The 27,925-nt window shown below is 37.8% G+C and overlaps 3 protein-coding genes across 3 annotated transcripts; 2 read left to right on the top strand and 1 right to left on the bottom strand.

Moving 5' to 3' along the window:
• The first annotated feature begins 4,266 nt into the window (after positions 1-4,266).
• On the top strand, positions 4,267-7,173 carry LOC145772088 (putative NADH dehydrogenase). The gene has a single exon (XM_082583911.1). The coding sequence runs from the start codon at positions 4,282-4,284 to the stop codon at positions 5,650-5,652; it is 1,371 nt and encodes a 456-aa protein (XP_082440037.1). The 5' UTR covers positions 4,267-4,281; the 3' UTR covers positions 5,653-7,173.
• LOC145772089 (COMM domain-containing protein 10-like) lies at positions 6,137-11,119 on the top strand. The gene is made up of 5 exons (XM_082583912.1): positions 6,137-7,231; positions 7,749-7,950; positions 8,251-8,406; positions 8,798-8,968; positions 9,505-11,119. The coding sequence occupies exons 1-5, from the start codon at positions 7,200-7,202 to the stop codon at positions 9,541-9,543; spliced, it is 600 nt and encodes a 199-aa protein (XP_082440038.1). The 5' UTR covers positions 6,137-7,199; the 3' UTR covers positions 9,544-11,119.
• A 1,698-nt stretch (positions 11,120-12,817) lies between these two features.
• On the bottom strand, positions 12,818-22,864 carry LOC145771628 (electron transfer flavoprotein subunit alpha, mitochondrial-like). Its single transcript, XM_082583347.1, has 7 exons — positions 22,747-22,864; positions 17,962-18,114; positions 16,805-17,069; positions 16,131-16,241; positions 15,170-15,271; positions 14,323-14,474; positions 12,818-13,748 (listed from the first exon to the last, which is right to left on the bottom strand). Exons 1-7 carry the CDS (start codon positions 22,780-22,782, stop codon positions 13,569-13,571), a joined length of 999 nt encoding a protein of 332 aa, XP_082439473.1. The 5' UTR covers positions 22,783-22,864; the 3' UTR covers positions 12,818-13,568.
• Between the last annotated feature and the right edge of the window lie 5,061 nt (positions 22,865-27,925).

Below are 27,925 nucleotides of genomic sequence, written 5' to 3'. Positions count from 1 at the left end.
GCTTATTTTAAGATTGTAAATGTCATGTAAACACTATAGTGTGCGTTTCACCGTTATTGTGTTTCACGAGTGTTCCCGATAATTTTCACCAAATCAAACGTCATATAAAAACCGTTCAAGTCTACTTAACCTAGCTGGCATATTACGTCATGGAATTTTTCCTAAAAAATGAGCCAAAATTGCACCATCGTTCGTAAGACTTGTGTCAAACCTGTTTAAACATGAAACATTGCATGAACACCTGTTGAGAATTGCGTGACAATGCCTTTCACTATTACGTCACAGTACTGCATACGTGAGTCTGAGATATTGAAATCTATTCTGGTCATTCGTAAAATGGTTGCTTGAAAGTTGGCCGCATATTGAACTGTTGTGCTTATTGCTTGCTAGCTGGACAAAAGTTCCGTCTTTTATCCAAGTAATTTGTTCTGTAGTGACAGTTTTAGAGGCGTACGGTGTTGCGTCCCATCTTCGATAGCCGCGGGCTAATTTTACAGGAATACACTTTTTGAATAGACGTTTCGAGGAGTGTTTCTTTTTCGGTCATTAGCCTACATGCAGACGAACGGATCCGGGAACTTTATGTTACAATTTTCCCACGAAGAGATTAAAGTTTACCGCTGTGACCAACGAGCAATCTTCCCTTTATCTATGTTTTTGTTGGCAAAATGGGTCGGTGTGCCAACTTAATTTATAATAAATTGGCAAAATATTATATATAAATTTAACGACTTTTTCTGGTTGTCTTATGAAAATATATAGCTTATTAGGCTACTAAGATAAATAGTAACAACAGGTAACGCTGGATACTGGGTAGGGTACGAAATGCGTTCTTTTCTAGCATCAGAGTCAACCTACGTAAAATTTCATTAGTGCGGCCCGCCACAGCTCTCCTAAGTGCCAAAGTGGCCCGCATCAAAAAAGGTTGGTGACCCCTGGTCTATTACATTTACTCTGCTTGTTTTTTTATATATGGCGCTGCTGAAACAAAATAAATTGACTTGACTTGAATTTTTTCCACAACTCCGAAGCTTAACTAGCCCAATTCCGCGAGAAAACCTTGGAACTGGCAATTCTGAAGTACGCGGATGTTGAATCAGAGTTGCCAATTTGGCTTTGTTGAAGCCAGATTTTGAGAATCTGGCTGTTTTGTAACTCCCTAGGCTTATTTTTTTTTAATAAAAAAAGCCAGAAAAATTAGGAGTTTTTTGACTTTTTGTCATGTTTCATCAATTTTTTGTCAAATTAATAAAAAGCCAACATAATTCTGGCTTTTTTTGGCATTTTTTGGCTTAATTTTTTCTTTCCTGATTTTTGTAGAAAAACAATTCAGTCAGCGTCAAGCGGAGCAGTAATTTCTACTTTATATTTGGTTATCTATGGTTGTAGCGTAGTGCGTAGATATCTTACATATCCATGGTTGTAGCATAGATATCTTACATATCTATGGTTGTAGTGTCCGACCGAATGTCGTTTTGAACTTGAAGCCGAAACTAGAAAATTTTCTAGTTGCTTGTCTTTTCATTAACTTTGTTTCTCCTTTGTCGCTGAAGTCAAAGTTCGGTGGGACACTATGTGATTGTGCACTTTATATATGTGTATGTTTAATGAATAGCCTACTAATTGGCTTTTTCAGGTATTTTCTTCTGGCTTTTTTTGTGACTAGGTCTGGCTTTTTTTGGTGAAGACAGGTTGGCGACCCTGTGTTGATCTGAAGGAAACACATTAGCCTATTGTTTTCGAAGAGTGGAATACCCAAAATCATAAGCATATATAGCAGGGCTACTCAACTAATGTTAACAAAGGTCCATTTTGACAAGTTGAATATTTTTGCGGTCCGGTGAATATTTCATATGCAATATGAATATGAAAATTAAACAACCAGCAGTAGACTACGTCTGACTACGAGCACCGCAACACTTTTCAGGTAGTAGCCTATGTAACACGACTTGGATTTTTGTCTGACACAAACTAACAAAGAAATAAAAAAAGGAAAAAAAATGTAGCCCATTGTGTTTCTTTGTAGTGTAGCTGTATGGATGGCACATCAGAGAAGACGGCAAAACATTGTCCTGGGGTCTGGGGGCGAAGCCCCCAGCTCCCTGGATATCACAAAAAATTGCTTTTAACTAATGAAAATCTGTTTTGAAAGGCCCTAAAATGTGACAATGAGGTTATTCTTCCAGAAGCCCGAGGTCGGGTACCTCTAAATACCCATTGTCAGGCATTGTAGGCATTGTCGGGCATTGTCGGGCATTGTCGGGCATTGTCAGGCATTGTCACGCATTGTCAGGCATTGTCGGGCATTGTCGGGCATTGTCGGCTTTTCGGGGGGTTGTGGAGCATTTCTAGGGGTTGTCGAGCATTTTCAGGGGCTGTCAGGCATTGTGGAGTAGCTACTTTCAGGCATTGTTGGGAATTTCCAAGCATTGTCTAGGATTTCCAGGCATTGTCGATCATGATCAGTGGTTGACGGGATTGTTAGGCATTATAGAACATTTCCAGGCATTGTCGAGCATTTTCAGGGGTTGTCAGGCATTGTACAGTAGCTACTTTCAGGCATTGTTGGGAATTACCGTACCATCCCTACTGGAAATCCTAGACAATGCTTGGAAATTTCCAACAATGCTTGAAAGTAGCTACTCTACAATGCCTGACAACCCCTGAAAATGCTCGACAACCCCTGAAAATGTTCGACAATGCCTGAAAATGTTCTATAATGCCTAACAAACCTGTCAACCACTGATAATGAGCGACAATGCCTAGAAATCTTAGACAATGCCTGGAAATTTCCAACAATGCCTGAATGTAGCTACTCTACAATGCCTGACAACCCCTAGAAATGCTCCACAAACCCCCGAAAAGCCGACAATGCCCGACAATGCCTGACAATGGGTATTTAGAGGTACCGCCCGAGGTCCAGCTTCAGCACCCAGAAGGTCCGGATTCGGACCACGGTCCGCCAGTTGAGTAGCCCTGATATATAGGCTATAATTAAATTATCTATTCAAGCTTTTTGTAGTTGAAGCTTCAAAGACAAACATTTTTTCTTCAAAAAATAACATAGTCTACTGTTTGGTGCATAGGCGCCGACTTTTCAAAAAACCTTGAGGGGCGAGAAAGGTGATGACGTCATAACCCTAACGCTAATTTACTCTATTAAAATAGTCTTTGATTAAGCTTACTGTTTGTTTATATTGACTCCTAGGTCGCAAACCGAATTTATTAGAACCGCTGCTTGAAAGGATTAGTTTTATGCGTGCAGTTCGCTTAGTCGTAAAAATTTTGATATTGATAGCTCATAATTGGAACAGTTGGAAAACAAGCCAATTCATTTCCTTTTTATGCGAGTAAATAATAACGATCAAGACAGTGAAGTTATCAAAATAAAACGCAAAAATTCATGATCTCAAGCAGAGTGGAAACCTGTTATCAGTTTTATTAACCTCGTTTTGCTAATTACTTACCTTCAAAGCGTTAACAACGGCGAGATGTTTTCTCGTTTGTTTTTTATCGAAAGTCTTTATAGTTTTTTATCGAAAGTCTTTATAGTTTTTTATCGAATACCGGTAGTGCAGGAGTGTTTTTAGATGAGTGATACTGATGAGTGTATCAGATGTATGTATATATTTTCACAATACAGTATACCGGTATACATCAATACAGTGCTTATTGAAACAAAACATGGATGACAGTTTTAAAAATGCATTTTTTCTTTAACCTGTATTCTCGTAATTGTTCGTTAGTTTCAACTCGATAAAGTTTGCTAAAATCGATTTCATGTTTGAAATCACAAAAAGTCTAACAGACGTTTGGATAACTCGTGAAATGAGAATAAACATTCAACCTTGCATTCGCTTTTTCGCTACCACGCGTTTTTGGCTTCGAAGTTGCTCCTCGCGCGCGCTGAAGATAAGCAGTGTGTGACTGTGAGCGTGGTGCCGTGCGCAACTGCGCATCCCAGTAGTATTTCACGTTCCAGAGAAAGTCATGCGATCAGCTGCTGTTTTGCGGGCAAGAGCAACGTAGGCTGTTTTTCGCTATCGGCATTCTTCAAGTCCGTTTAAATGACCTAAATCTTTTTCGCGAAGTACTTTATCTTTGAAACACTACTTGTAATAGCCATTTTTGTTGCCCCTCAACCATAAATCAACGGGGGGCGCTGGCCCCCCCGGAAGTCGGCGCGTATGGTTTGGTGTTAGTGTAATGTATCCTAGGTAGGCTATATAATTCTAAAAAATCATTTATAAATTTTACAGATGTTTTCTTGAGCATTTTATTATGTCGTACAAAAGTATTAATACTTTTAAAATAACAACAAAGTTTTTTAAGATTATATGTGACAATAGGCTTTATGCTGTTAATACATCTATTCGGGCCTTGTCGACAGACATAGCAAATCCTCAAACAACTGAGCCCAAACGTAAAAAGCTGGTTATTTTAGGAACGGGATGGGGAAGTTATAGTGTTTTGAAGCATATCAACAAAAATTTGTTTGATGTCGTTGTTATAAGCCCAAGAAATCATTTTCTTTTCACGCCACTTTTATGTTCTACAACTGTTGGCACTTTGGAATTTCGAAGTATAATAGAGCCAGTTAGGAGTGTGTATTTTCGCAATCCAAAAGATTTTCATTTGTCATCTGCAACTGAACTTGATACCGAAGCTCAAATGTTGACCTGTAAAAGTGAACTTTATCCTCACAATGTCTACAAAGTACATTATGACCAATTGGTCATTGGAGTTGGGGCACTGAGTAATACTTTTGGCATTTCGGGTGTCAAAGAACATGCATTTTTTCTAAAAGAACTAGCTGATGCCAGGATAATAAGAGATCGCATTATTTCAAATTTTGAACTAGCTTTGCAACCAGGATCTTCAGCAAGTGACCAAGATCGACTTCTTCATATAGTGATTGTTGGTGGAGGTCCTACTGGTGTTGAATTTGGAGCTGAGTTGTATGACTTTGTGCGTGAAGATGTTTCTCGTCTGTATTATGGCTTTCAAGGCAAAGTAAAAGTGACACTGATAGAAGCAAATAAAATTCTGGGAAGTTTTGACAAAACATTACGTGACTATGCTGAAAAAAAAATTACAAAACGAAAGCAGTTTGATATTCTTCAGGCTGTTGTCAGTCGAGTTGAAAAAGATAAAGTTATATTAAAAGGTGGTACAGAAATACCATGTGGTCTAATTGTATGGTCTACTGGTCTATCTCCTCGTAGTTTTACCAAGCAACTGCAGTTGCCTAAGGATAAGTATGGCCATATTTTAACAAATCGAAAGCTTCAAGTCAAAAACACACTGGATGATACAGTTTTTGCTTTAGGAGACTGTGCTGACATTGAATCTCTTCCATTACCATCTACAGCACAGGTAGCGGAACGACAAGGAAAATGGTTGGCTAATTATCTCAATGGAAAGACTGAGTCTGAATTTAAATTTTCTAACATGGGAATGCTTGCATACGTTGGAGGTTATTCTGGCTTGAGTGACTTAAAACCAAAGTATTTCAAATTAAAGGGATTTTTTTCTTGGTTGGTTTGGAGATCAGCATACTTAACACGATTAGGAAATTGGAAACTTCGTCTTCAAGTCCCAGTTGATTGGACAAAGACCTTTTTATTTGGAAGAGACATTTCTCGTTTTTAGTTGCATTAGACTTTCATTCATTCAAATTGTGTTTGATAAGCCAATGACCAATTGCACTGGCACAACTTGAACAATTTCACACAATCCAGTTCTGCTGTGACAATGCAATGTTAGACGATTGATATTGTGGATCCTATTCACCAAAGTACGCATTTTGTTGTTCGCTGAACTTGTTTAGATAAATCAAACTTGGTATGTGGGAAGTTTAGTCTGCTGGTTTACTTACGATATTCTAGTGAGTTCATAATTGTGATAGCCAACTTGTTAAAAGAAATATGATTGTAAATATAGTTAAAAGATAGTTTAAAAATATATGAGGTATAAATAGCTGTTTTCATGATATGAAAAGTATATATTGTAATATGTTGATGATTGAAGTGTTTATGAAGTTCATGATACAATGCATAGTTGCATACGACAATATATTACCAACTTGTAGTTGAATCATCAGGGTATCTGTTATATACTGTAAATCAGTGGTTGCCAACGCTTCTGAATTGATAGTCATATGAAATATCATTCATTGCTATATCCCTATATTGTTTTAACTTTTATGTATACATACCCTATATGTATAGTTTTATGTATACTTGTCTTTGGGTTAATATTAATTATAACCCCTTTACCAAAATTGTAAATATTGATTGTGCACCAACTTTACACTGCTTGTTTCATTGCCTTAACGCATTTATATGGATCAAGCTTGCATTTCAAAACAATATTGAATAATAACAAATTGCGTTCATGCTTATTTTATGATCGAACCTATATGATACAAGTTAATCCCCAAGCTTAAAACTCAAAATACTAGTTTTCTTCTTGTGTTATTTCAAATCGATTGGTACCGTACATAATTATGAAACAATTAGCAATAGTAATTCAATTGTGTTTTTGTGTATATGTTTTCAATGGAAAGTTTTTGATCCTAACAGCAGAACTCGGTTAATCCGGATTCGGTTAATCCGGATCTTTGCCTAATCCGGATGAAATTGGAAGTACAAATGAGTCAGGCTTGATAGAAACGTCATCGGTTAATCCGGATCTTCGCCTAATCCGAATGGAATCGCTGGTCAAATCGAATCCGGATTAACCGAGTTCTACTGTATTTTGGAAAAGCTATGACTTTTTGTATATGGTTAGACTACTTGCATGATCCAAATCCTGCACTCCCTTCCGAAGTCCATACATTTCGAATGACACCGTTTTCCATAGTTCTATTCACTGGCTTATCAGCCAAGTGCCACTGTAGCAGATAGCTGAAAAACTTTAATTGAATATAGAGATTGCTGCGTAATAGTTTATGTCCTTATCTTCAAGTCGAGTTGGTTTGCTGTAAAAGGAATGTCACTATGGTTACTAAGCTTTCGTCATTTCTTTGGTTGACTGACGGAACCTTTATCCTAGGCATATTTATACATTAAGTCAAGTATGAAGTATAATGCAGTATCGTGCTACATGCTTTTGTTAGCAAAACTGTTTTTCTGAAAAGGGTTTTGATAAAGTTAATTTTTTTTAATCTAGGCACTGCTGTTATTTTATGCAACGTAATGGCTGAAATCATATTTTCAACAACACAAAGGTATGGTATGGACAATAGTTTAAAAAATGTACAATTGTACATCATTCAAGTCATCAGCTCAAAAGTTAACTTTCTTTTTTTCTTACCAAAATACATTCGGTATTGACAAGAGAGATTTATGGCCATGAAATTGCTAGTTGAAAAAAGTATATCTCTGTACTGGAAATGGTTATGGGTAAAGTCTTGTATTCCAGTGCAAGGTGACATTTTCAACGTAGTCGTACATTTTTGATAAATTTTCTTATGTGTGATCTTTGAAACAACATTCAATGTATTTCGTGGGAAAGCATGAGTTTAGACACCAGCATTGAGCAATTACACCCCATGTTTTTGTAAGGATGAACAATGACAATAGAATTTTAAAAACCAATGAAAACTAGTTCCATTTTTGCTTCAATTGTTCTGTCGAATTACCTGGAATGGCAAGCTGAGTGACTTAACTTGCATTCTGAGCACAAACTATTTTAAACCTTTTGGCTATTATAATGATAGTGTGACCGATACCATTTATCAACAGGTTTTGCCAAGCTGTAAAGCTAATCAACAATGTGGATAATAAGAGATTTCCGAAATTGCTTTCAAGAGTAGCAGAAAAACTTCACGTTCAAGAGGAAAAGTCTTTTTCAGATGAAGAACAGAAGAAATTGCAGCTTGCTCTTGACTTGTCACATGAAGAGCTTGGGTTGTTGCTTGAAACGTTGGAGTTCATCTTGCAGCAGGTAGATGCTATTTCTTTTGTTAAACTTCAAAAAGAGTGATACCTTGCAGTGCTAGATCGCAGTTGTGCTAGAATTTGTCCAATCTTACTTGATTGCTTTGACTGTTCGTATTTATTGTTAACTGTAAACTAATACCGGTTTGTTAACTGTAGAGCGGTCTGTTTGTGGTAGCACATTTATTGGTTATATATTGGCTATGGGTCCAGAAAAATCGTTAGTCTGCGGCAGGCGGCTCTTCAGATCTGGTTTTACTGGGCTCATAGAAGGTAGGTTGAATTGAAACAAATTTGCATTCGTCAGGCTGCTTACTATGGGATGAAGCCAAATACCTTGCAACAGCAATTGACGGCAGTCAACGTTAGTGAAGACAAGTCTGGTGCGATTTCCAACACATGGTCAGCATGTGGAAAGGCAATTATTGAAAAAATGAGAAAGCATTCAATGGCTGAAAAGCAGGTAAAGTAAACAAATCGCAACTTTCTGTAGCAGATACGATTGATATCATTGTAACGGTCTATGGCAGTGGTTTTTGACCTTTTTAACCCCGCGGACGCCTATTTCCAAAGACGACAGGGTCTATATTATCTAGATCTATTGGTCAGCTCGTGTAATCTGTGCCAAACCAAATTATCTGGGCCTATTTGGAGGGTGGCAAAGATATTCAAGAACGATCTTGTAATGAGAATTACATACACGTCTCATCGAGATATTCCTGACAAGTGTACTATTGCTTTTAGACAAGCTTATCCGAATAGAACTATGCAAATAATATATTTTTAGAGGGTTCCATGCGTAAACCATCCTATTTTCATTTAGATTGCATTAACTGCTTTTTATTTTCCATTAGCTGGAAAGTGTCGATTGGGATTTGAACTTACAACTCGGGCAAGCATCGAAGACCAAGATGAAAGACACAAATGCTATTTTTCATTTGCATATGTCAAATAACGATTCCGATGAAAGGGAAAAAGTATTGTTGGAATTTAATCACCAAGAACTATTACAATTTCACAGCAAGGTATCACTTGTTATATGGAACTATCACCTTTTTTTTTTTTACAACTTTTTAAAGTACCAGTGAGGGTGAGAGAAGTCTGCATGTTTACAGAAGGTGAACGTCTGTGGTACATCTAAACCCTAAACTGTTCATTTTTGTAAGAAACCACTTCAACATGAAGAGGTTTAAATTATTTGTAGAGATCAGTGAAAAGGTCAACTTGTTCTGCATGCGTAGCAGTTGGTGGGATGAGCTCCAAGCGTAACTTTCACGTTGTTAACCTCAGAGTTGCGTCTGTGGTTTGAAAGCTCCACGTATATACAAAACAAGCTAAAAGAAATTTTCACTTTGAGGAACATATTTACCTGATAAGCGTTAAACAGAAGCCAGTGTGTCAAAGCCACCCGTATACCGACTTTGCGTGAGTGGACAACTGGACACGTTGCATTGGTTAAAACCGTACGGTACTCCGGTTCACGTACCAATGTGTTTGTGGCTTGGAGTGGCTGTAGATTTAAGATGTATTCCTCCAGTTCTAATCTTATTTGTTTCCGCAGCTGGAAATGATCCAAAGCCAACTTGATTCGCTGAGCTAGAGAGACGATGAGTTCATCGATCCCACAATTGTGCAATAACTTCAATTCTACTTATAGCTCCCATCAGCAAGAGCCTCGCAGCACCACGAGATCTGTGAAGAGTTATTTGATTCTCAGCGTGCATTGAAATCAGACCTATGCGAAGTTTACGATTTTTCGTTAATAAACTTTCAATATTTTACAAGCGTTACATGAGAATTATTGGTATACTCGTGTGCTAATTTATGCGTCATATTCACGCCATGTCTATTGTCTATGGCTTCAAGCTACATATTAGGTAGAAGGCTAAAAAATATCAAACTTGATTTCCTGACATGATATACAATGCCGTACCCGATTTCCTAGAAGCTGTTATCGTAACAGAAAACTGGGGTCTATCACCCAGTGGCTCCGAGAGGGGGGGGGGAAGTCGGGCCAGTTTCCCCCCTAGCAAAACATTGTAAAGGAAAAACGAGTAGTTTTTTGTATTTGCACTCTTGAGGAGGGCCCATTTTTAGTACTGAAGTAAAAATGTACCAACTAAATAATCAACATATTCTTAAATGAAGTGTGTAGTTCCAAGTATTTCTCAATCATTGTAAATGTCACTCTCGATGCTTCTCATCAAGAACAAATCATTTTCGTGTTAAGGTAGGCGATGTTGAACAGCTTCAAGACGTAAAATCTGAAGCTGAAATGATTTCTGTATCACTGAACGGTTTCGATTGTATTGATAGTGTCGACTTGAAAACTGGTGCTGTTTTAGCTAAGGGAACGTTCAAATATTACGTAACGCTTTTTTTCCGAATTTTTGACTCCCCCCCTCCCCCATGTAACGCTTTTTCACTACGAATTCAGCACAAAAAACTACCATTTCGTACTCGAAAGCGTTACGTAACGTTTTGCTTGAACCCCCTCCCCCCCGATGTGACGCTAACGTAACGCTTTGCATAAACCCCCCCCCTCCCCCTCGAAGGCGTTACGTAATATTTGAACGTTCCCTAAGCGGGAACTATTTTTGCTTTGACAACTGAACCTTAACTTCAAAATCTGCGTTGGCCAGGCATAGGATGTTGTATCCAACATAAGTTATCTGGGAAAGTTAAAGGTATCAGTCCAAGCACGATTAAAGAAAGTAAATCCTGTATATTTTTTGTTTATGGATCATCATCAGTCAACATCTCCGCCTGTAGCAGATTGCGCATCAACATGAGTTATTTGCTTCCAAGAGTGGCGATTTTGAGCCAGCTCGCCCAGTGTGGCAAGTTGAGTCCGGTCTATGATAGGATGTTGTCTTGCCATCGTTTTGGTTGTCTGCCACGTTTTCTTTTTCCTTCTACTTTGCCTTCTGTGCAAACTTTGCTGATTCCGAATTGTGATCCTTTAGTGTGGCCGAACAGTTTTAAAATTTTTGATTTTATTAACTTATTGCTGCAATTGGATGTAATTTTGTCATAGTTAAAAAATCTTCTGTTTCCGTGTGGTCAAGTAGCCTTTTGGTCATGCTTCTCATGATGTGATTTTGGAAGGTAGTGAGTTTTTTCTTTATTTGAGTTTTTTGTTTATGGACGTTGTTGCTTAAATCTAGTTGGAATTCATAATGTTGCCTACAGACAGCGTTGTTCAAATGTCTTATCATTTTTGGAGTAATTTATTATCTGTAAGCTAGTGGCATCTTTAAAGTTATAGCCCAGTTAGAGGAAAAATTCTGAAAAATCTAAAGAAAGCTGTCCTATCATCTTGCAAAGAAAATTGACTTCTAGAGGGTAATCAAGGCGTGGTGCAGTCAAACCTAATGCTTTACATTACTCTTTTGAAATTGAAGCTCTAAAGACGTTTTTTTTTAAATGGATCAAATTGGAACCAACAAGAGCTTGATCGGAAGCTGAGTCAATGCTAAAGTAGCCTACAACTAGCAGTTTTAAATTATGTGGATTACGGTCCTAAACAAGATTCACTGATGAATTTAATGAAATTAAAGGAAGATGTAATCTAAGTAAGAGCTGAGAAGAGTAGGCTACTACTCGCAAGCTAAAGTTGCAGTGGCAATTATAAATTTAAAAGAAAATGATTTTCTTTTCCTGAGGACAGAACGCTTTTATAACTCCACTTAACTAGCTGAATCATTCGAAGGAAATGTATTCTACCGTACATTACAAAGGATTCGATAGTTGTTGGAATTGACAAATGTAGGCTATCAACAAACTCAAACATATCGTCGATGAGTTTGGAGTTCCATGAAAATTTCATCGTATGTCTGTTGTGCAGTTGCGGGCATGTGGGGCAAATTTAAACCATTTGTAGGCTACAACAATGACATTTTTCAAGACATTTCGGATGAGTTGGTACTTTTGACAGAAAGCCACACAGCAAACTTCAGCTGCAAACCAGAAACACAAGGAATCATTGATTGCAACTTTCGAAAGGTTTTTCCAAATAGTTTTGTAATGATTTTTTTTGTGTTCCAGTAGCTACCTCCAACGGTTGCGCTTTGAAAACGTGGTTTTAGCAATTATTGAAATTTGTAAAGAATTGTTTGCGCTCCAGGCCTTTGACTCAATACCGATTTAAAAGCCTAACTATACAATACATGTTGTGCATCAATTCGAACGTCGCAAAATTTTATCATGCTGTGATCCGTAACTTTGCATTGCAAAAAGTCCAGAAAGGGTTGAATTAAATCAGGGATGTCCAAAGCCTGGCCCGCGGGCCAACTCCGGCCCACGAGACGTTTTTGTATGGCCCACGCCTGTTGTTGTACAATGTGTTATTTTTGGCCTGCAGACACACTAAAATCATATAAATTCAACTTGCAGTTTTCAGAAAAATTATTGTGGCTGTTGGCCCGCGAACACTTATTATCAAATCTGGCTCGCGTGGGAAAAAGTTTGGACACTCCTGAATTAAATGCTTGGTTGAACTATTTTCGTTGCCTGTAGGCCTATTGTGTGTTTACAAAGCTTTCTAGACAAAATAGTTAGCCTCAATGGCATTTTTGTTGCAAGTGTAATCCAGTGATTATTATGATTTTTACATTGAACGAAGTTCTTTTTATGCTGAGGAAAGTAGGCTAATTTTAGCTTAAAACGAACATGCAACGCAATATTTTTAAAAAATATTATGGGGCCCATTTTTCGTATTGTTTCCCGACCAGTGCTGACTTCTCTCGGAGGCCCTGCTATCACCACCAACGCTTGTTAAGGGATCTGACAAGTTGCACGTTACAACTAGTGACAGACCTGGAATTTAACTAAGGTCTGCCTATTAGAACGGAAACCACAAGCCAATACAATGATCAAAGATTGCAATCTTTTAATTGTAAGACTGAACAAATGCAGTCTTAATCCGTTTTGGAACGCGAAGTATCAGGCAGAATAAAATTACGTTAAATAAATGTTATTCTAAGGATGCAAAACACAAAATAGGTCTCGGGCTGTACGAAGCAAAAATGTTTTGAATTGAAGCAACGTTTCATTTACGCGCTCGAAACAAAACCCCGAAAGAGTCTTAAATGTAGAACTAGCCACAAAATTTCAAGTGCGTGACCTTGTTCTATGAAGACTTACTGATCGTTAGCTTAGCGCTGGCGACGTAAATTTTGTAACCTTCGCATAGCGTGGTTGGCTGTTCACTGTTCAGTCAAGTAAGGTACGAATCAATGCAATTGAAACAAGACACATATGCCTATATTATGGCACAAAGATATAACAGCCATTGTTTGCTAACGTTAAATCTTACTGGTTGGATATTTGAACAAAATGAGTTTGTAATTTCAATTATTTTTGTGCCGCAGCTGCGTGTATCCTACTATAGCCCATGACTTTCATTTTTCTTTTTTTGTGTGATTTGAATATGGGCATTCTTGTCTGATCCAAATAAATAAAAATATTAGCATGTGTGAGAAATCACTTGCGCTCGTTCAACTGTGTTAGCACCATATTGCATGAGCAACACACAATAAATTTCCTGAAAATTCAATATTTAGGCTTTAAAACACGTATTCACTGATTGTGGTTATGCATCCCCAAACTAATTTGAATAAATTATTATTCAAGCAACTTCGTCATCGCAGGCACTGCCTTAAATAGATCTTCAACGAGGCCAAAGTCTGATACTTGAAATATGGGAGCTTCGGGGTCTTTGTTTATTGCAACTATCGTCTTGCTGTCCTTCATACCGGCAAGATGCTGGATTGCGCCAGAAATACCCACGGCAATGTACAGCTCCTTTAAAAACACAATTACAATTTTTTAGAAATTCGTTTTCAAACAGCAGGCTCACTTCACAACGTCATCTATGCAGGTTTTATTTATTGTTCACTGACGTTTCGAGCACGACGGCAATGCGAATTTGTAGAGCGAATCCCCTATGAAGTTAAGTTTAAAACTAAACACGGATAAGAGGAAAAACTTGATTTAACACACTAAGTTAAAAAGAGAAACATAGATTCAAAAATGTTGATGGTTTTGGTTGGGTTTTGAATCTTTATCCTCGGAATGACAAAACCTTGATAGGTTATTCCTGATAGTTTCGCATACTTATAGAGGCCCTTGACGCAGGGCCCGTTACCGACATTGGCAGAGTGAAGTTTTCTGATTGTTAAAGTGTTCTTGTTAGGGAATTATTCCATTCACTAGGTGCCGCTGAATGGAGAGCAGTCTTAAAATGCGTTGCTCAAGCGCGCACCCCAAGAGTCGAACTTGAGCCTGGCACGTAACCACTGAGCTGACGGGGCGGACAAAGCTTGTTTATATTTTACATCGATTAACAAACGTCTAACCATCTTCGCCAATCACTTACAGGTGCCACTATTTTTCCAGTTTGACCAACTTGCATATCGTTTGAAACATAACCGGCATCCACAGCTGCCCTGGACGCACCGACCGCTGCATTCAGCTTGTCAGCTAAAGTGTACAACAGCGAAAAGTTTTCACCGTTCTTCATTCCTCTGCCTGAAATTGTTGAGCCATGAAAGCAACAATATCTTGACTATATGTTCTCGGCAGCCGATTGTAGCAAGAATTCACTATATCTTGACCAGTATAAAAAAAAAGATTGAAACTATAGTCGAAGGATATCGAGGAACTATGCTACACTAGTAGTGCAGTGGCCAGTTTAACGATTGTAAAATTATTTTCTTCTACAATAGGAAAGGATGTTGTGAAGTTGGTACGAAAATCTTCCAAACCTGTATCACTGTACCACAGGCCTGGAAATCAGCTGCCACCGTTTGACGCATCATGTAGGCTATACAATACATGACGTGCAGTGTATAAACTGTATATTATTATAATACATTAAACAGTACATATTAAGCTGGCAGCAACTACCGTATTAAAGTGGTATGAATCTGATCAAAGAAAACCCACAGCTGCAGAGATTAGAACCAGAGTCATTTGATCTGTCGCTGACCTTAGTCTGCAATTGATTTAATAACCCTTACCTTAAGTTATCACTAAGATTATGTTAAAGCAATGACATAAAAATTCAATACAAGTTGGCTGGCAGTTTCATCAGAACATCCATGCAAACAGAAATCCTTTCTGGAGCATAGTTTAAAAAGGTGTTTTCCTAGAAAAACCTATCGCAGCAACTTTTTTTTTTACTTAAATATCAACTGGGTGAAAAGGCAATGTTGACCACCTACCACCAGATATAACAACTCTCGCGGCCGTCAACTCAGGTCTGTCGCTTTTGCTCAATTCTTCCTTTATCCACTTAGCTACGGAACATTCTTTCATCTCGGGAGCTAAACAATTAACATAGCACAGTTAGAAACAAGCACATTTTGACAAGTTACATCGATATTGAAGAACTACGGTAAGCACTAAGCAGACGACTTTTTAACTGGTGGAAGCAATTACAACTGAAGTAGGTAGTAGTGTGAAATACAGTAGATTCAAGGAATATTGTTTTGTAATGACACTTTTGCTTTAATTCTATGACATTTCGAGTTTGATTACTTCTGTGTTTTCTGTTTATGCTTCACATCAAAGTTTCAGAAACAGTAGTAAAGGATACGCTCATAAGAGAGCAGGAGTCGGAGTTTTAAAGTACTGTATTTGGAAGCCGGAGTCTAAAATTTCAGACAAAAACAGGACCCGGAATGTGATTTATTTACCAATTGATACTTTTACCGAACAAATATTTACACTGTACTGAGCGGAATTGTTATTTTTGTAGACTTCTATGGTTTTCTTTTTCAAGCAGTAATTTTTTCATTTAAAAATATACTTTCCTTTTCATAACAAAGGATAGGAAATGTATAAGCTATAGAATAAAAGGGTCTGCTACTATTCGGTGAGTCCGATTCGATGAGTTCCTAACCCCTAACCCTAAAACGGTAATGATATTTAGGCTACGGTACCCGATAATTTAAAAAAAAATTGAAAAAGTCCCGCGTTAAGGGGTCAGACTCACCGAAACGGGCCATTCCGGAATAAAAACCCTGGATTGTGGTTCATGGTTTACGTTCGTAGTGGAGCTCGGAGTCGATAACTCCAAAATATTAGGAGCATGAATGGAGCATGACCTCAAAAAACTTTACTCCGTAAACCTCTGATACTCATATTCAGCAATCTAAGAATATTTTTAAATAATTTTCTTACCTTTTTCAACAGTGGCCTTTCCACCGCTGGTTGCAGCAGGCTCGAAAGAAGTCCCACGAACTGAAACTACCTTTACGGCTGCACTTGATTTTACCGTTTGAATAGCATTTCCTGAAAATAATTAAGGTGAATAACTGAATATTGCTTAAAAAATAACAACTGACAAAGAATGAATGCAACTTTGGTAGTTTACTTTGTCGAACTATAAATAAAACCAATGAAGCGACATCTATCAGGATAGAAATACAAAAATCTGCAAACACTTTGGGCTATACATTGTTATTTAGCCATATTCAAATGCCAGAGCACGGCTAGGTAATGCATAGCGGAAAACGTTTGCATACAGTACATCAATGATGAAAAATGTCGTATCGTTTCTTTACTTCGTCTTCGTGTGTTATAGTTCAATTTTATATTTATAATATGGTTCAAAGTTCCCATAGAAGCCTATAAACTGTAGTATTTAGATCAAACGTATTTGAAGAATGCCGAAAAGTATGTTTAATTGTTCATACAATGAAATTAGCTGCTTACATATACTGACATAACTGTACCATTCACAAAAGTTAAATTGTTCATGCAGTATTTCAGTCGTAATAAGAATAGTCACCACGACCACAGCTTCCAAAAGTTTTATATGATTACTCAATACTCATGGAAATGTATGAGCTCACCTGCATATATGGTTCGTACAAACACGTCTGGAGATTTCACATCAATAATATCACTGATAGGCTCAACATCTAATTTTGCTGCAACTCTTGGCAGTATACTTTTTCCAAAAGCACTTGCTCCAGCCAAAATATGAGTGTAATTTCCTTGTGATTGTATGTTTGTCACAAGAGGAGTTATTGCTTCCGCCAAGTACCCTTTGTAAGCAGAACCTTCTGCTGTGATAACTTTAGACAATCCGTCAACTTTGCTCAGTTCTTCAGCAACCTGTGATGGATTAACAAAACTTTCAACAACCATAAAGTTTTTCATCGAACTAGATATACAGTACAAACAAAATTTATTTATGTTGTTTAAGAGTAGACTCAACACACAAAATTTTATGCAATATCAAATAGAGAAGCCTTACTTTATAACTGATAAAGCTTTGGTAGAGTTAGCTTTGTTGTACCACAGACATACAAATAACTTTGTATACTGTACTACTTCATAGTTACAGGTGATCAAGTAGAAAAACTTATGTTTTGATTAGATATCTAGGTAATGATGGAATCATGCTGATGCAGCTATGCAACGGAATGTCCCATTTTGGAGAATCCGAAAATTTTGGAGAATTCGAAGACAGACTTTTTCGGAGAAAACCAATTTGGTGATTTCTTAAATCCAGTGACGGCTTTTGTTTATTTTAGAGATTTTTTAGGAAACACCTGGGCAGGCGGTTTTTGTGTTTACAGTACCTTCCCGTACACATGCAAACGAGAAAGTTATGGTTTCAGTGAGGTAGATTTAAATTATTTGATATCTTGCAAGTATAAGTTATAGCGATATCTAGCAATTTTAGCGATATCAGACATTTTTGCTGAGACTTCATTTCATTAACCCCTATTGTTTATCACAAAGCACATTTTTTTAGCTGAGACTTTATTTGACTAACTTCTATTTTAAGCTAGTTCCTTTGAATAAACATTACCGCTGTGAGATTTTAGAAATCTCTGAAAAAGGCTGTCTCCGAATCGGATTCTCCGAATTGGATTGTCCGAATAGTAGCAAACCGAGCTATGCAAGCCCCAGTATAGAAAAAAGTTTAATCAAACAACAAGAACAACTGATTTCCCATTCAAAAAGGAGTCAAACATTTCAAGGGTGATATGTAACAAACCTTGGCACAACTTGGACCAGCTACCAGGCATGTTATGTTTCCTCCAAGCTTTTTGGCTGCCGAAATTGCATTCAGAGTGATTGGAGTGAGTTTGTCACCAGATTGCTCAGCAATGACCAGTGAGCTTTGGAATCTTTGACAAATATGCAATAACTGAAACAAAAACATTACTTAGAACTCATTTTAATTGAAAAAAAAGGTTAAGTTTGCACAGTCACAAGCATCTTATATCAATAATGATAACACTGGTCTACACAAAATTTCAGGTTTGGGTTTTGACAACCCATTTTAGCTAATTTTGGGACGCTGAATCCGAAAATGAACTCAGATTTTCTCTATCACATCACGTTTTTGAGATATGAAATATCCCTAATTTTTGAAAAAAATCAATTTTTGCCCCCCCTCTGTTGTCAAAACAAGGAATTCTGATGCAATAAACACTGTTTTACCTGCAATAATCTAGCTTTAATTAACAAACAAGCATTCTATATTATATTCACACAAATTTGCGTTGTCTTTATTAAAATTTCATGCCTTGGAATAAAAAATAGGCATGCAAAAGAGCAACCATAATAACATCAAACGCTACATTATGCTGACGAACATGTCGATAGGACAGTGACAAGGTATTTTCTGAATTATAGCCTACAGTTCACACAATATGCACATAGACATTCCAATGGAGTGCAGAAATTCTGAAGACACACACAGAAATAGCAAAGTGCCAAAATAAAGATTGACTCAAAGGGACTTGGGCAGGGCGAGTTCAGAAACAGTCAAAAAAAGAGCTTTCATAAATATGAACTCTTCACTTATAAGCTTAAAAAGGCTCTTTTGAGGGACTTTCTTTTATGAGCAGCATCTAGAATTTCTCTTTTAAAACTACAACAATAGTCGGCCATCATGACAATCCCACCGACCTTGATAACGTTCCTGCATAATTTTAATATCCTGGTGGAAACGTTCACCCTGTTCTTCACTAACTTTCTCAAGGTTTTCTGGAAACTCATCCGCATGGCTTTTCAAATAGTGAACTTTGATGCTCATCCTGCATCCCAAATCTTCAAAACTAAGCAGTAGCTCCCTTAAAAGATCTTTATAATTTTCTGCTTTTCTGTTTCCCAAAAAATTTCTCACAACAGCACCGAAAGCATTCCAAGCTCTAGCCTCGAATGGCAACATTGAATTTACAAAATTTTCATCTTTTAACAATTGCCTGATTTGTGGTCCATTGAAAATCCCAGCTCTTTTTTTCTCTTCACTGAGACCAGGAAAAGCATAACATATATACTTAAAACTTAAAACTTCATGATCCAAAGCTTTTACATATTGTTTCATGAGACCAAATTTGATGTGAAGAGGAGGCAAGAGGATCTTTTTGATATCAACTAACTGATCACGTATGATATTTTTGTTTCCAGGTGTCAAGGTGAGCCTTGGAGGCCACTCTTTTTTGTTCCAGTGCTGATCCTTGGCCCTGCTGTCCCAGTAGCATAGGAAACATGGGTATTTGGTGTAGCCACTTTGTTGCCCCAGCAAAAAGTTCACCATTTTTAAATCTACACAGATGAGCCAACCATGCTCATGGTACTTTAACTTTTCAAGAAAGGTTTTGATGTCCTGATACTCTTCTTTCATTGTCACCAAATGTCCTATCGGAATAGAACCGTACACGTTACCATTGTGAAGTAGAACACACTTCAAACTTCGTTTGGAGCTATCAATGAAAAGTCTCCATTCGTCTGCATCATACTGTGGTAATCCCATTTCTAGAAGAAGCCCTTCTATATTGTTGCAATAAACGAAATTGGGCCCCTTGTTTAAAAAGTTGGCTCTTTTTTGGCCCTTTTTGAACGTGCAGTTGGCTCCTTGCCAAATTTACATCTGGTAACCCTGCTGCACAGAGATAGCAGCTGACCCACAGATAACGCCTGAGAAGCCAAGACAGGGAGTTCAAGCCAGCATGGAAAAACTCAACGCTACCAATCTCCACTATGTCCTATTACGATTATTATCATAACAGGAATTTTTTTTATTTTAAAGGAAATCTGAACCAATTTATGAATTTAGTGTAAAAATATCTCTATGTTTGAAAGTTTATAGCTGTCAGAAAATAATTTTATTTGACATTTTACTGCACTAAAAAGGGTAAAAATTGGTCAATTTCATTAATAATGGCAACGATAGAAAGAAAACTTGATGTGATAGAGAAAATCTGAGTTCATTTTCAGATTCAGCACCCCAAAGTTAGCCAAAATCAGTTGTCAAAACCCAAACCTGAAAAAAAAAGTTGAAATTTGTAGACCAGTGTAATTAATTAACTAAAAACTATGGCATTTATGTTTGAAAGTATTTTTGCTAAAATGATGCAAACTTATTACTTGATTATTACTAGTTAGAAATAGCTTAAGTGTTACATTAATATTTTATTTGTGTTATAAGTGATTTATATAGCGGAAAAATATGATATATATAAATACAAAGTAGAACAGTAGGCTACAGATGCTATGAATGAATGTTACACAAGTTCTTTTCCGGACAGGGACACAACAAAAAGATATATAGTCTACTACTTAGCTTGTATACGCTCTTGTCTGCAGATACAGAAATTTTCAGCTGACACTGATTGCATAGGCACTGACTACAGGAGGGCGGGGGGGCGGCGCCCCCCCGTGAATTTAGCTCGGGGTGGCTGCCCCACCGCAAATTATTTAAAAAAATCCAAAATCAAATGTTTCTAAGTTCAAATTTGCGTTAGTTTGACCTTCATTGCGGATCGATCTCAATTAAAAGATCTACTTGTTGCAACAAGAGCGCTGCTCCTAAGATAACAAAAGAAACAGAAGTACGGTAACTGATAAACGCCAGCATGGTGCCGTTGAAGCATAGTAACAATGATTGAAAAACGTTTTCTTGATTTCTTCTACTTTGTTTTTTCTTGGGAGTGTCAATAACGAGGTGCGGTTTGCTCAGTGATCAAAGCGACCAGCATATAATTCGTAGTAGCCTATACAGGCCTCGAAATTCGTTTTTGTTGACGGCGGACAAACCTGTCCGGTCTGAGCAGCTATCTCGGCGGACAAATTAAGTCTCACGGCTGACACACCAGTTTTAGCCGTCGATCGTCATGCTTAATCACTTTATCTTGATAATAATTCTTCGCCATTTCAGAACTATAACTACGGTTTTAGAAGGCTTTTTAAAAATTCAGTAAAGTCACTCTGAAAGGCTTTCATCAGACCAACGACTTGCGCTTGAAGAGTCAAAGCGCCGTGTGGCTGGTCAATACGTCATATAACTGATTAACTTCCACCGAACGAGGTCGTGTGGCTTATTGCGTCACAATGCTCTGGGCAGGAGTCGGAAAATTTCTACACTAACGCTACTATTTTCTGCTTTGCAAAGTTTCACAGGCTTTTTTCTTTAAGTTTACTTTTGCGTGTCATGTGAGCGAAAATGAATTTTCCTTGGGTCTTTTCTTTCTTACTGTAATACCAAAACTTAACAAATTTTGTTGCATCTTGCTGTAATAGCCTACTCGTATAATATAATTTAGTAACCAACCTTGCCGTGTCATTATTACTCGGAGATCAAAGCCAGACATTGTGACGTAAAACTTGAACTAAATTATGCGTGATTAGTGTAGACCAGTGGTCACCAAACTTTTTTCTCTGAGGGCCGGATTGCTGCGAGATTAACAGCTGCGGGCCGGATGCAAATTGCGAAAAGATATACAACTATTTAGAATCTCCATTGACTTGAATTGAGCACAATAAATAACAAAGTCAGCGGTGGAATAGCAAAATTGTGATGAAAATCGAAAGGTTGCTGGAAAAGTTACCCCCTGCTGTGATACACTACAGGACATCGTGCTCTTGAAAAAACATTACATCTTTCCAAACTTGGCCTAGGCTGTCCCCATTTGTGGTGGCCTAATGATAAACAGCAACGTCAGTCCTTTACAACAAGTTTGGTAACTTTTTTTCCTTAACAGTTGTGTAGTGCAGCTGTTATTTCCGCAGTACGTGGCGGGCCGGATGAAATCAGTTCGCGGGCCGTAGTTTGGTGACCCCTGGACTGTAGACTGTAGAAGTATGGTACCTGTACTCCTATCGATTCTTAGCGAAGAATTCACCTTTGTTACGCTGATTCAATATCATCAATCGTTGAAGCAATATAAAAATCGAAAGTTTTCCTCCTTGAATGGAAGCTAAGGGATACAGTATTCACATTTTCAAGATGCGCGCTAGAATGCGCTGGAAATTATATTATCGCAACAATTGTTCGTGCTATGCAATGTTGATTTGTATCGCTAGTTCCTGTGTTATTTCTCGGCGGACAAATATGACCGATCTAGATGGTACTTCCCGCGGACATCACATGCTGTGACGGCGGACATGTTCGATGTCCGCCGTGAATTTCGAGGCCTGAGCCTGCGATATACAATAGCATATAGACGCAAAAAAACATCAATGCTGACAAACAAACATCAGCATTTTGAATGTAAGCAATCAGTCGGCTAGAAAGTCTGCCCCCCCGGCGATTTTCATGAGGACAGAAGACTGAAACGGTGTACCACTGTCTGCCGAAATGGCCCGCTTCGTATATATTTAACTGAATCTGGTTAAAATAGGTGAACTACTGTAGGCTACTGCACTATGAAATACAAAATTTTATTCAAAAACAGTTCTTCTTGATTAATGTCTCATTAACTACATTTTACAGGAGGGATAGTTCCCCCTGGTTACGCCACTGACTACATCACAAAAGCTTCGCATAACTTACTCTTGGAACAGTTGCTTTTCCAAAAACAGAAAACATTGTTCAGTAAGTCAAACTACAGATTTCCTACAGTAGATTTTCTTTACAAACTATTAAATATAAAGAAACTTTATATAAAGCTGAAACACATTTTTTTTATAATAATATTAGATGTTGTAAGCACCGAGATGATTTTTCATCTTTCTAAAGTATACATAACGCAGTTAAATTAGATTAACAGCTACACTTTCATATCTAATAACAATTAATAATATCTGATAGCATACCGGTACCATAAATAAACCTTCCTAAATATAATACATAATTATGGGAGCACAACATGTAAAAAACATGTCATGTATTATATATTATATGTTAAAAATACATGGCACAATAATACTGTAACTTAATATAATATGTCATACGATGATTCCAAGATCAATTTCAATGGATCACTGCTCCAGTGATTGTCAAGCCTCGCCTTGAATGCATTTAGGCTAAGTGCATTTATGACTGTTCAAGGTAAATTATTCCAGGCATTCATTACACGTATATACTATAAAAAGTTATTTCTTAGCCTTGACATGGTATACATATGGTTTATACAACTTTAAGCTATGGCCTCTTGTGTCATAGGTATTTGTATACATTTGAAACAAAGCAGTATTATATAATTGACATGATATAAATCATTTAAATATTTATACACTTGAATAATATGGAAGTGTGGTGAAGACGTCGAAACGTCAAAGAAGGCAAGTTTAATTTTCTACTCTTGCAGGATATGACAAATGCCTTAATCCAGGCACCAATTTGGTTGCATGCCATTAAACATTTTCCATTACACCTATAGAGTTATAAATTATCATATTTATATAGCAATAATAACTACAGTAGGCTACATTATTTTCTAGATGCGCGCTAGAAACGGTTAGTAAACGGAAGTTTACATTAGGTTTACGGAAGTAAACCTCATGTGAAATGCCTAATGCATGTTTTTATCAACATAAAAGTTGCAGACTTAGCCTAGTGCTTGACAATGGTTTTTAGCCTGCTTACTAAGTACTAATTCGAATTGAGGGGTTATTTCTTAACATAATCCCTAATCCTACCCTAAAAATAGGTAATAGCCACTTAACCTAAACCTAATATCAACTAAACTATGTAGGCTACTCTGATAAGTGATAAACCATCCGCAGTAAAAATCTGGAGGTTTCATGTCCAGTGGGTATTTTCATCAGCGGTATCATTTACCAGTTTCCCAGCCTTTTGAGGTTTGATTTCCATATCTAAACCATTTTAGTATGTAAAGAACCTCTAAATCACATCTGACATGACAAATAATGCAGCAGGTTACAGGATATAAGCAAAATCCAAACTTCTTGGATTGATTGAATCTTTATATTATGCAACTTTCAATCAAAGTTGCCAGTTGAAAATTTGATTTTCAAACAAAAGGTCCAAATCCCAGAAAGTTTATAATAGAGTTGAGCATGGAGTGAAGTCTGAGTGGAGTCGGATAGGGACTTTTTATATACGGTAGTCCCTACATGAGTCAGAGTAGAACCGGAGTTTGTCCGATTTTCAAAAAATGGAGTGAATTCGGAGCAGGGATATCTAGAGAAGGGGATACGAAGGCTTTTAATACGTCTGACAGTAGAAGGGCTTCTGTTTATCGTAAATAATCTGTGTTTACCGTAAAATGACAGTTGGCACCGATAGTAGTTTAATAAATCTTGTTATGATAACCTGCATTGCGCTATTAGCATCAGGCCTGGGTACTTACTGCATGCTCATGGTTGCTTGTTAATTCAACTACCCGTATACTTGCTTTACATCTATCCTACTGCAAAGGCTTTGTTAAGAAAAACAGCTTACTGGTAACTTTTCAACTGTCTTTCCAGACAAGTATTCTTTAAATATGCTCTACGTAACATTTGCTAGCTGTCTTTTGTAGCTTACTGTATCAGCTGCACTACAAAACTTTCTGTAATTTTGAAAAGAACCGCATGTTTCACACGCTACAAACTACCGCCCTGGACCTTGGTAGTGTCATAAGAATAAGGCAATCGCTGTGAGCCTTCGCATCTCCTTCTTTAGATATCCCTGATTCGGAGTTTCATTTTTCATAAAAGTGTCGAAGTGGAGTGCTGGGATCGAACTTTGGTTCAGCGACTTGGTATGTCAGTTCAATCAAATAAGTCTCGTAGCCTATAGTTCTGTGTATAAAAGAAAAAAAAACTGTCGCTATGATTTTCGACATCGCAGTAATGCTGCAATGCTTAGGCTATGAGTGCGCGCGACAAAAAACACTTTCGTGCTACTAAAGTTGCCAATGATTTTTGCACCCCTGAGCTATTGCGTATAATACGCGTTAGCTAGTAGGCTATCACGTTAAATCATGAACTGATTTTGGAGTGGAGTATATTCGGAGTTTAAAGTGATAAAGTTTTTTGGAGTCGGATTGGAGTGGAGTCTGGTTTTATGGAGTAGGAGTGAAGTCGGAGTCTCTCAACCTACCATTACCACCGCAACTACTGCAAGTCAACTACCACCCGCTGCCGACACAACATTGTGTCGTTGGCCCACGGAAACTGTTTCGTCGGCGCGACGTTGACCCATCAGGTATATTTAGCCAGTGAGCCAACGTTGGCAAAATAAGAACGTTTTTTTTGTTTGTTTTTTCTGACCATCACAACAAAAACATGGGAATGTTAGACACCAAACATAACAGAAGCAAAAGCGACTAAACGGAAAAACCAATATTTTCCCAAAATCGGCTTACATTTGGCCAAACAAATAGTTCATACAAAATTATGACATGTTTTAGGCCTACTTTTTGTTAATGATTATTTGTTTATCTGAAGAAATAATGGCAGTTGGCAAATGGTTGGCCTAAAGACTAACTTATCAAAAAATGATTGTCTTTCATTTTGTGTTGATAAAGTTGTTGTATTAAAAACCTCCAAGTATCCTAATCCTTTTATTTTAACAATTGTTTATCGCCATTGGTCAAATTGTGCTTGTTTGATTATGACAGTAGGTTACGCTTTTTCCCAGATTACACGGCAAGGTCTGTTTAAATTTGATTGCAATAAATTGTTTTCAAACGATTTTTTGTCTGCAAGGTAGGCAACTATCCGCCCCTATAGCTCAGTTGGTTAAGGGCCTGGCTCCATGAACGAAGAAACGTCAAGATTAAGCGGCGCTGGTTCGACTCTCGTGGTCTGCGCTTGAGCTACGATTTCAAGGACAGATCTCCCTTCAGCGGTACCCAGTGGATGGAATCACAATAAAAAACTTCTTTCTGGAACTCAGCGACCGGACCTGCGTCGATGGTTCAAACCCTCTACAAGTAGGCTAGCTATGCAAAAATAGGGACGGTAGAAGTAGGGGATTGCTCACTCAAAAGTAAGATGGACAACTGGAGGGTCATAACGTTATGACAAAATTTGATGCACCTACAGCTTGAGGTCTACTGCCATATGTCGCATACTCAGGTGCAGTTTATATGACCTGCCCACTTGTGTACAAAGTGTGTGTCGCCTAAATAAATGTAGGAAATATGTGATATCATGTTTATTTAATAGTATTCAAGTCATGATAATGCAGGGGTAGACTTCACGCAACACCGGTAAGTACTTAAGTAGCCTCACACTGCTGCAGTAAGGTTTTGCAGATTTTCTAGCACCCAAAATTTTAACCAAACATAGCAATTCATTTGATGAGAATGGATTTACCCAGGGCTGGATTTCAGCCGGAGCGGTCCGGAGCGCCGCTCCGGAAGCTCGATCAAAAAATTGACTTTTCCGGAACGGCGTTCCGGAAGCTCAAATATTTTATACTCTTATTATGCTTTGCCCTGTTCAGTAAGAGTATATCCATAATTCTTGATGAGTCGAACACGTTAAATCGGGTATTCACTCTGATAATATATCTTCGTACCAGTCTTGACGGAAGCGATCCTGTGAATGTATTTGTCTTGTTGAGCTCTCTAGTCTTACGGGAAATGGCATCTTTGATTCCCTCATGAGCTGCCTAAAATCATATGGCATGTCTACAACATTTTTATCTTCTTGTTTGATTGATGTTGTATGTGATGGCGCGGCTGTGATGATAGGTCGCAAAAGTGGTGTGGCAAAATGGCTTCGTGATGAATTTCCAGACATTGTGGTGTGGTATTGTGCAAACCATACTGTAGATTAGAACTATCGGTTCGTGATGTAAAATCAGTCAGTAATTTGAATCGATTTCGATTTTTTATGGATAAATGCTATAGTCTTTACCACGCTTCTCCTAACAATAGCAGGGAATTGGGTGAATGTGCAGCGGCTGTTGAAGTGCAATTGTTGAAAATCGGAAGGGTAAGCCTACTGGACACACGTTGGGTAGCCTCGAGTTACCGCGCAGTTAGTGCCGTCTGGAATGATTTCCCAGCACTTGTCGAATTTTTCAAAAAGAGAGCTATTATAGCGACACAAGAGATTCTCGGGAACGTGTGAAATATCAAGGACTCTTGTCGAAGATAACATCCACGGATTTCTTGTTGGACTTGGCTTTGATGTACGAATACTCGCAAGAATTATTCGAAATAGCCAAAGCCTTGAACTGTAAAACAGAGCATGTAAGCTACTATTTGGAATGCAAATAACAAAATTAATAATCTTGCAAAATTATTTGAAACACGAAGGAACGAACCCGGACGACATTATCGCATTGCTAAGGATGTTGAAGAAAACTTAGAGTTCAAAGGTGTAGAATTACATGTAAACAATTGCAGAAATAGCCCGCTAATCAATCCCCGCATCTTCTACACTGTAAATCCAAAAGTGTAGTTTTAACCACTTCTAGGGATGGTCTAAAAATTCCACTTCTACTTTTTCATTCCCACCCCATAGCCTATTGGAAAGATGGTCATTTCCACCCTACCAAAGGGTGATATTTTCCACCCAACAGTGAAGGGTGTAAGTTATAACACTTAGGAAATTCCATCCAAGATCGCTTGTTGAATTCAACAGACTTGTTATTTATTAACAGCTCAAAATACTTGATGCAACTATTTGGCCAGAGGACACAGTAATGACACACGGAGAAAACGCAATCATTGAAGTGGCAAAGAGATTGCGCTTAGATGAACGCGAAGCTGCTGTGAGAGGACTTCGTGAATAGGCTAAATAACTACGAAAAGAAGATCCCAGAGTCT

This window comes from Aplidium turbinatum, chromosome 6, assembly GCF_918807975.1.
Source record: "Aplidium turbinatum chromosome 6, kaAplTurb1.1, whole genome shotgun sequence".
NCBI lineage: Eukaryota > Metazoa > Chordata > Ascidiacea > Aplousobranchia > Polyclinidae > Aplidium > Aplidium turbinatum.
Note: the sequence above shows the minus strand (reverse complement) of the source record. Positions and strands in the feature narration are given on the sequence as shown.